Raw genomic sequence first — 10,381 nt, 5'->3', positions numbered from 1 at the left:
TGTATGGTTAGCTCAGAAAATTGGTAGGCATCCGGTTAGGTTTTCTTGTGACGTTACCTTGTTATAGTGTATAGGATGTTTTCCGTTGAATGGTAGATTCTGTTCGGGAAAGTGGATGGTTATAAAAGAAATTTTGTAGTTAGATACCATTCTTCTTTTGTGGGTACGGTTGTTTTGTTTGTGTTTGCTTACAAAATTTAGTTAAATGTGACTGTTATAGGGTATCAGTTTTGTTATTGGTTTTAATCATAAAGTAGATTTGTTTAGTGCTTCATAGGTGATCTGTGCCTAATAATGCATATTTCTATATCATTTTGTTATCTTTTATCACATCTCAAGTGCTTTAATGTCACATTTTAAGTGAAATTATGTATTTTCCGTCTTGAAACATCAACTATCTTTTTTGCTGTTGTAAATAGTGATATTTTGTGTTTGTTTTGTATTTGTAGGATTGATAAACATGGGGAGATACCTAAAGTGAGCAGGTGGATGAAGACTAGAGTGGCGGAGGCGTTATGGAAAGTGGAAACATTTGCACTAAATGGTGGGTGGCAGAGAAATGGAAGGATAATCAATGGTCCAAAATGTTCAAGTCATATTTGAAGTCAAGGAAGTCAACAAATCTCACCCTTGAGCATCTAAACAAGCTACACATGTCTAACACCCAGGTAACCCCCCTTTACACTTTCCCTTCTCGTTTCCAAAATCAGAAGAAAGAAAAAGAAACCCATCTTCTCCACTCTCCCTCACCGACTCTGATGAAACCCATACCTCCATCTCTACCTTGCGGTGTTCTTATTCCCCATTTTTACACTCCAAAAATATCAAAGCCCTGTTCTCTACTGTCACACACAATTCCATCACTACACATACCAATTATCATATCACAGTAACCTATTTATAGGTTGAAGATAGTCTTGGAGCTAGGAAGATTGTGGCTTGCATGTATTATTCTCTGCAACCCCACTCATGGCCGCCCATACCCCATCTACAATAGGCGTCGGTGAAGAAACCTCAACAGCAAATCAACGTGTGAGTGATGATAATTTTAATATTGATTTTTATTGTGATTTGGTAATGGTAATTGATTGGTTGGATTGGAGAAAGTTTCTATAAATTGGGGGGAGTTTGTATTGTAAAACTCATGCCCGGAGTAGCCGGTGCACCAAGCTCTAGTAGTAATTTAGGTTTTCTATCTTCAACACTTTCAATGTTTTAATTTTCTCTTTGGGTCTAGATGAAACCCCTAAATAAATAGAATATCTTTGTTTGATTTTACTTGTTCTCCATGGATTTTTATTGAAAAGTATGATTAATCTCTGATTGCATATCAAATTACTTTCACCTTGTATGTCTTGCATCCTTGGTAGTTTGATCAATTCTTTGTTATGTTTTCAAGCTCTATGTAAATTGATTTAGTTCAATTTGTGATTACCTATGCCTTAAACAGATAGGTAATTCTAGGAATTGACATCTTTTGCTGAGATTAAATCATCATATTTGTTAGTGATTATATCACATCTTCAAGGTAGTTTGAGGCTAGAACTTCTATAGATCCTTGATTGAAGGGAGAGCTAGTATATCAAATTAGGGATTTCTATGCGTATAGGAGGTGGATTCGAAGCCCTAGTTTACCATTTATTTCTCTGTAATCTTATTTCTTTTGTATAATCATCCATCAATTTGTCGTATCGACGCAAACAAAACCCCTTTTTGTCACTGTTTGGATTGAGTCAGTTTTAGTAAGGCCATAGTTTCAACTCTACACCCACCTTGTCCCTGTGGATCGACCTGTATTTGCACTATACACAATAAGGCACTGTGCACTTGCAGAATATTGTAGGTTTCTAAGCCTACCAAGTTTTTGGCGCCGTTGCCGGGGACTCGGTAGTGGTGTAGCTGAAGTTTCTGTCCCTACCTCGCTGATTTTTATTATAATCCTGTATATATGTGTTTAGATTTTTCTGTTTTCATGTTGTTAGTGTAGTTTGTTTGTTCTCTATTGTATTTGTCTGTGTCGTTATAGTATAACTTAGTAGTTAATTCATCTGTCATATATCTTGCATCTTGTTCTAATTAAGGTTGTTTTTCACTGCACTTTGTAGCTTGTCCGTTTTCTATAAGCTTCTTCCATTTGTATCTGTAGTAGCAACTGTAGTTTTTTTTGTAATCATTCCATTGTCACTCGCATAAACTGCATCTTATTTCTGTTAGGGTAGGTGCATCATCATCTTGTGTCATAACTAGTTTGAGTTGTCTGCATTTTGGCTGGTTGTAAAATTATTGGGTTTCTGCTGTTTTTAGTTCTCTCAGTATACAGTATTATAGGCTGTAAATATTCATCAACAAGTAGTATAATCTGTAACTTTCGTTTTTCTGTAACTTTTTGTAACTATTGTCATATCTCTTCCAGTTTTCCACAGTCATGTAGTTTAGGGTATAAATTTGTAGTTGTATGTCATATTGCATCATATCATATCTCTTCCAGTTTTCTACAGTCATGTAGTTTAGGGTATAAATTTGTAGTTGTATGTCATATTGCATCATATCATATTCTGCATCAGTAGCTTTGCAGTTCGTTTAACCATTTCAGTAGTTGAACATTTTCTTAGCATAACTGATTCTTAGTTGCAGTTCTATTAAGTCATCTCTGTAGGTCAAGCATTTGTATCAATCTTGCATCTCATTTCAGTTTAAGCATTATTGTATATAAGTGCATTGTTTGTGCGTTATAGCTAATTTTTGTCCAGTAGCTTTCTGGCATATATGCTTCAGCCGTTTCATAGTTTCTAAATGTATTATGTCGCTATCGAAGTCCAGCACTAGCTAGAGACCTTGTGTAGATTACAGGTGCTCATTAGTCTCACACTTGTTGCATCTTGTCACATTCTATATAGTAAAGTTTTTTCCATATTCAAGCACCTGCATTACTTGGGTGTGGTCCATAGTTTTATCAAAAGTGCATAATAATTCATAACTTAGCCTCTCATAATAATTGCATTAGTTAATCATGTTCGTAGCAGCTGAAAACTAAATAACTAGTTTCTCATAGTATTTAGAATTCAAAGTCACCGGTCATAGTGCCAATCGCCCCTACCAGTCCTATGTAATATACTATTTCATAAATTATTGGTAGTTATAGGTTAATGTATATATGTATTTTTATTTTTCTTTGTATATACAACTCTCAGTACTGACATTTTCCCCGAGCAGTATCAGGTGCTCGTAATGTTGCTGCAAAAGGAAAGGACAGGCTGTTGCCGTGCCTTCTCCGGGTACTGTACCGGCAGATAGAAGAAGTACCACAGAAGCCACTAGGAAGGTAAACAATATTCAGTTAGGTTTAGTCTTCTCTCGATTGCGCACCGGAGGTAAGTCTCTTGAACACTACAACAAAATTACGTCTAGGAATATTAGTAATTGCTTAGCCTGAATGGTTTAATATTGGTTTTAACATCTGAGCTTCATATTGTGTTAACAAATACGAGTTGGCCTCTCGTTAGTTGACCATATTTTACCATAGTCCAATCCAATAGAAACCCATTTCAGGATTGATAGACGTCACAACACTCTTCCATTGGTACAACAACATCATTTTTAATTTTTCTTGTTAATTTTTGTTATTGTAATCTTGTATAGTGTGTTTAGCCTGTCATATTTTTGTCTTAGTAGCTTATATATGTTCTTATATGTATCATTCTGTTTAGGATTTTTTACTAGCATTTAGAATAGATTTGTTTCAAAAAAAAAAAAAAAGATGTCTGGATTTTGGTCTGCAACTGGGGATGAGAACAAATCCATTAGAGAACTTGCTTATGGGCACACTTCACGTTATGATCCTCCCACAGACCATGATGTCAATAGTTATATGGATTGTTATGGACATTTTCATAGTCCTGAGCCTCAATACTTGAACCCTAATGATTATGCGCACATGTACCAATCGCTACAGGGAGAAAATGAACATTTTTGTAATGCCCAGCTCACACAATCATCACTTTTGGAACAGTTAGAAGCTCAAATCACAGCCTTAGAAATGCAAATACGTGAGAAATCTGTCGCATCTAATTCACCTAGGAAATCTGAAATGCATGCTTGTACCTTGTGTGGTAGCTTAAGCCATCTTGTTGAGAACTGTTATATTTTGCATGCTTATAGGCAATCTAGAGAAGGCCATGAAAATCCAAAATATGAAATGCTCACAGATTACGAAGCTAGTAGTCATTGGGACCATAATCAACCTTTCGAAGGTTGCGATCAGTATTTTATAAATCCCAATGACCATGCACACATGTATCATCCACCACAGTGGGAAGTTGAAACTTTTTGTACTTCCTCGACCTCTTGTAGGCAATCTGTGGAAGAAAATCTCGTACTCATCGAACCTAGGTTTGAATTGAATTTATTGCATGATAAACCATATAGCAATGCTTCTGAATTTTCTTTCTGTAGCGACCCTCATGCTCAACCATATACTGAATACCCATATGCTATCAGGATACCTACTGTTGAAGACTTTCCTTCCATGGAAAAAATTAATGCATATTTGGATATGATTCTGCTTCATGTACAAAAGGAGGGAAGGGAGGAATGTCAACATGAAACCTTTGTTTCTCCAAAGGAACTCAATTCTGAAAATAGTGTTTGTTACCCTACTGTTGAAAATTGTAATGCATATTCACCTACTTTGGAGGTAGATGTACAGGTAGAAAACACTAATAGTTTGGACGAGATAAGATTTTCCTGTATTTTTGATGATGATGATGATATGGTATTAAATGAGGTTGCAATTGTGAAAAATAAAATTGCAGAGTTTCGCGACTCTGAAACATTAGAACACATTGTAGAAACCTCCACTGCTGGTAATTCCTTTGATCCTCATACATCTCAGTCTTTATACGCGGGTGATATTATTGATGACTTGGAGCTGGTGCAATTATTTTGTGAAAGAAAGCATGACTTAGGTCAGGTTGAAATTTCTGTTGACACTAATGTTCATATGCATGAAAATATATTTGATGTGTCTGATTCCCTGCCTAGGTCACATCATGATATTTCTTTTGATTTGCCAATACATGAGACTAAAGTTTTGAATGATGCTGAATTGGGGTTTGCTGATTTGTTCAATGAAAATGAACATGATATGCTTGTTTCTGACTTTAGGAGAGTGTGTGTTGGTACTAGTGATTATATACATGAAAATAACTTAGACGTACCAACTTCCCTGCCCATGTCACACACTGGTAATCTTGCACCCAACCTAGATTTGGTTTGTAACAAAATTGTAAAACCAACTTTGCTAAGAGGACCTAATCTAGGATTGGAACTGTGTGCCTCCCAAGTCCTCTTGGACTATTTTGCATCAAAGTATAACACCTTTAAGGAGGCACAGTTGGAATGCGCTCTTGCTTCTCTGCCCGTTCATAATACAGTTCATTTTGAACTAGACCTTGTGCATGATGAACCTCCAAAACTGCGAGATTTTGTGCCCAAAAGTATATCCGTTGAAAAATCCAGGTTTGGGGATAGCTCATTTTGTTTTGCAGCCTCGCTTGCATTTCTGTGTTATCATAATTGTGTGAGGCTGTTAAAATTTCTGCACTCCGTCTTTTGGGTTGATCCTCAACTCTTTAGACTGTTAATGTATGGTGAATTTTTCTTGTGTATAATCCAGTAGGTAATTTTTCTATCTCAAATCAGTTTCATTTTTCTTTTGTATATATTGTGCTAATCCAATGTGATCTTAGCTGAAAAATGTTGGATTCTAGCCGTGAATATTGGAGTTCAGTTCTTTCTTTCGTCAAATCTGGTAATCTCGTTCCTTTCCTCTACTCAACATGGTTCTCTTGGTATGTTTTAGTATAATTTTTTTTATCTTTCGAAACATCGAGGACAATGTTTAGTTTAGGTTTGGGGGTGAAAAGTGGATACCATGTGACTGTCACTGTGCTATAGTTGAAATTAAACTCTGCCATGTTAAAAAAAATAAAAAATGAATAAATTGTTGAGCTCATCTATCTTGATCTGTGATGCCTGCGCGTATATGTTAGGGTTCTCGATCTAGATGACGAGGCACTCGTTTGAGAACTTTCTGATTCTAGCATTATAACATGCGAGTTCAATTTATTAATTTTTTTTTTGAAACTTTTTGAACATGTGATCTGAACTTGCACCTGCACGGTCTATCAAGGATGTAAAGCGTCTGCTTTGCGTAATCCAGTAGACTGCCAATCATCTAGAATACCGATGAGACTTGACTAGCTTGTTCTTTGGTCGACTGTGATAGTATTAGGTTATACGTTATGAAAAGCGACCATTGAATGTTACTGTGTGCATCGAAAAGGGCTACCTCTTGCAAAATTGTGATACATCTTTTTGTTTTTCTTACTATTATCTTAAAAGTGTTGTATCATCGTCAACTTGTTCTTGACTCTCTTACCAAAAAAAAAAGAATAGTCGGAAAAATTCAAAAAAAGAAAAAAAAATACCAAAAAAATAAATCAAAAATCAAAAGAATATGATAAGAGAGTCTGTTCTTCATCTTGTGCTCTCTTAAGTCAGTATTTCTTTAATTTTGTTTCAAAGTAGTCAAAGTAAATAGTCAGTCAGTGCATATGTTGTAATTAGTCTTTGTATATCTCATGTAAATAGTCTTGTAATAAGCAAGGGAGGGTGTATGCCATCGATGTACAAAACGGGTAAGCTGAAATATCACCAACACTTTAGGTGAACATTCACATCTCCCATAAAGCTAGCTTGTCTTTGAATCGGTCCAACTATCTCTTAGTATTGGCAGTCATGACTTAGGTTGATAAATCAGTTTCTATGCATGCTCATGATAGAATTACACTTTACACTCTTATCACATGTTAACTATTTGAACTCTTGGATTTCAAAATATTTTTTGTGCTGGAATCAGTGTGTGTCACTTGTGCCTTTGAAAGCTAGATTGACAGATCCATTTTGTTGTGAGCTTAAACTTAAAAGCAGGTGTCACACATCATACAAGGTGAGCTCTCTTTTGACATAGAACTTTGTGGGTATGTTCTAAGCAAACCCTCACGAGACTTCAACTCGTCCACTAGGGACGCTTAGTGGTTTAAAGGGCTTATTGCATTCACTAAATGCAATCGACAGACCAGCGACAGTGGTATAGGTAGGATTTTCTTAATTTTTTGTTTGCTCGAGGACGAGCAAAATTCAGGTTTGAGAGTGTGATTTGTGCCTAATAATGCATATTTGTGTATCATTTTGTTATCTTTTATCACATCTTAGTGCTTTAATGTCACATTTTAAGTGAAATTATGTATTTTCTGTCTTGAAACATCAACTATCTTTTTTGTTTTCGTAAATAGTGATATTTTGTGTTTGTTTTGTATTTGTAGGATTGATAAACATGGGGAGATACCTAAAGTGAGCAGGTGGATGAAGACTAGAGTGGCGGAGGCGTTATGGAAAGTGGAAACATTTGCACTAAATGGTGGGTGGCAGAGAAATGGAAGGATAATCAATGGTCCAAAATGTTCAAGTCATATTTGAAGTCAAGGAAGTCGACGAATCTCACCCTTGAGCATCTAAACAAGCTACACATGCCTAACACCCAAGTAATCCCCCTTTACACTTTCCCTTCTCGTTTCCAAAATCAGAAGAAAGAAAAAGAAACCCATCTTCTCCACTCTCCCTCACCGACTCTGATGAAACCCATACCTCCATCTCTACCTTGCGGTGTTCTTATTCCCCATTTTTACACTCCAAAAATATCAAAGCCCTGTTCTCTACTGTCACACACAATTCCATCACTACACATACCAATTATCATATCACAGTAACCTATTTATAGGTTGAAGATAGTCTTGGAGATTGGAAGATTGTGGCTTGCATGTATTATTCTCTACAACCCCACTCATGGCCGCCCATACCCCATCTACAATAGGCGTCGGTGAAGAAACCTCAACAACAAATCAACGTGTGAGTGATGATAATTTTGATATTGATTTTTATTGTGATTTGATAATGGTAATTGATTGGTTGGATTGGAGAAAGTTTCTATAAATTGGGGGGAGTTTGTATTGTAAAACTCATGCCCGGAGTAGCCGGTGCACCAAGCTCTAGTAGTAATTTAGGTTTTCTATCTTCAACACATTCAATGTTTTAATTTTCTCTTTGGGTCTAGATGAAACCCTTAAATAAATAGGATATCTTTGTTTGATTTTACTTGTTCTCCATGGATTTTTATTGAAAAGTATGATTAATCTCTGATTGCATATCAAATTACTTTCACCTTGTATGTCTTGCATCCTTGGTAGTTTGATCAATTCTTTATTATGTTTTCAAGCTCTATGTAAATTGATTTAGTTCAATTTGTGATTACCTATGCCTTAAACAGATAGGTAATTCTAGGAATTGACATCTTTTGCTGAGATTAAATCATCATATTTGTTAGTGATTATATCACATCTTCAAGGTAGTTTGAGGCTAGAACTTCTATATATCCTTGATTGAAGGGAGAGATAGTATATCAAATTAGGGATTTCTATGCGTATAGGAGGTGGATTCGAAGCCCTAGTTTACCATTTATTTCTCTGCAATCTTATTTCTTTTGTATAATCATCCATCACTTTGTCGTATCGACGCAAAAAAACCCCTTTTTGTCACTGTTTGAATTGAATCAGTTGTAGTAAGGCCATAGTTTCAACTCTACACCCACCTTGTCCCTGTGGATCGACCTGTATTTGCACTATACACAATAAGGCACTGTGCACTTGCAGAATATTGTAGGTTTCTAAGCCTACCAATAGGGACTATGTTAATTGAGTCTGTAGTCTTCCCAGTGTTTTATAACTTTACGTTTGTAAGTAGTATTTCTAATTTTTGTCTTAATGCAGAGTGACTATTGAGAACTTGCTTGGAGATTAACTCTTGTTGATAAATTTTTCAGGTATTAGTGACCGGTAAAGAGGTTGTTTATTTTTCTCATTTCGGTGGCTTCTCAAGATACATCTACAGAAAAGCGGACATCTATATCTTTTCTTATCCTGAATTTTGTAGCGGGGCAGTGGGGGAAATGGGAGGTTTAGCATTTCTTGTTAGTTTTCTTGGGTTAGGGTTCCTTTGACGATTGTAATTATTGAGCCTCTGTCATCAAAATTTGTAGATAATTTATTTTTTTCTTCAAAAGACGTTTTTATATATTTTCTGTTGTCGTCTAGTAGTCTCTTCATCAAAAGTGACGGCTTAATTTTTTGCGTAAGTGCCGGCTGGGCTTATGTAGAAATGAGGGTTGTTACAGTTGGTATCAGAGCTTAGGTTAGAGAACCTTTGGGATATGAGGAATGAGCTTAAGACGTTTTCGCTTAGTAGTTCCATTACTTATATCTTTGATAGCGCGTGGCTGGATTGATTTGTTTATATAACTTCTCTTGTCAGTAGGGTAGGTGGGTATACCCGTCGGAATTATTTTATATACCTTATATATGATTGAATATCTAGCTCGTATTGGTTAAAAGTGTGCATCTTGGTGGTGCTGGAATTAATTAGTTTTATAGTTCTGAAAAAATAAATAGAAGTAGGCTGTTAGAGATATGGTTCATATCTTCTCCTATGAAAATAATTTTAAGAAATAAAAATAAAAATAAAAAGGGGCAAATTAGAGTGGGAAGTACTGTAGACAGAAATTAGTAAAGTGGAAACAATCGCATGATCAGTCAAGGTAAACGATTATCATGGTCTAGTTTGTTTGCTTGTTTGTTTTTATACTTAAATCGCTGAAACTCAATAATTATCAGATGTATCGTAGGGGACAAGTGAACAAAATTCATGCCTATGGTGTTGGGATTTCGGTAGTGTTCATGGTTAGTTAATCATGGTGGTTAGTTTGTGTCTGCCGCTTGGTTTGGGCAGATACACATGGTTATACTCGTAGGATTTAGTCATGAATGGGGATTTGAAAACAGTATGTTACTCATGTTAAGCCTTATTTTATAAGACTCATCGATATGCATTTTGATGTTTAACTTGAGGGTATGAAATTTTTGTTATTCTATTAGTCCTTGGCATGGTCAAATGAACTCATGGATCATATTTCACATTTTTTTAAAATATTTTCTTTTCCTACTATGTTATGATATGACAGTGGATTGTTTGAGTAGCGACCGAATTGCAGGTGCCTACATGTTGGAAATAAATTTTTGTATTTCATGGACTCAAGATGATGTTTTGACATTGGAATCTTGGTATATAAATGTCATCTTTGTTAGTGACTTAATTAAAGTGTATCTAATCTTGTTGCTTAAAGTATATATTGTTAGTTACCCTACATAGATACTAATACAGAAAACACATCACATCTTGACTATGCTAAATAGTTTTTAAGTTACTAAGA

At 35.6% G+C, this 10,381-nt stretch overlaps 1 protein-coding gene across 1 annotated transcript; it reads left to right on the top strand.

Annotated features, from left to right (window-relative positions):
* The first annotated feature begins 452 nt into the window (after positions 1-452).
* On the top strand, positions 453-7,316 carry LOC113317267. The gene is made up of 3 exons (XM_026565411.1): positions 453-668; positions 905-1,032; positions 3,214-7,316. Exon 3 carries the CDS (start codon positions 3,758-3,760, stop codon positions 5,675-5,677), a length of 1,920 nt encoding a protein of 639 aa, XP_026421196.1. The 5' UTR covers positions 453-668; positions 905-1,032; positions 3,214-3,757; the 3' UTR covers positions 5,678-7,316.
* Positions 7,317-10,381: the final 3,065 nt, after the last annotated feature.

Source organism: Papaver somniferum, chromosome 10 (genome assembly GCF_003573695.1).
Source record: "Papaver somniferum cultivar HN1 chromosome 10, ASM357369v1, whole genome shotgun sequence".
NCBI classification, from domain to species: domain Eukaryota; kingdom Viridiplantae; phylum Streptophyta; class Magnoliopsida; order Ranunculales; family Papaveraceae; genus Papaver; species Papaver somniferum.
The sequence above is the reverse complement of the archived record's forward strand: the minus strand, read 5'-3'. Positions and strand labels throughout refer to the sequence as shown.

Coding starts and splice junctions, on each gene's coding strand:
- LOC113317267 (XM_026565411.1), top strand. CDS start 3,758: ATGTCTGGATTTTGGTCTGCAACTGGGGATGAGAACAAATCCATTAGA.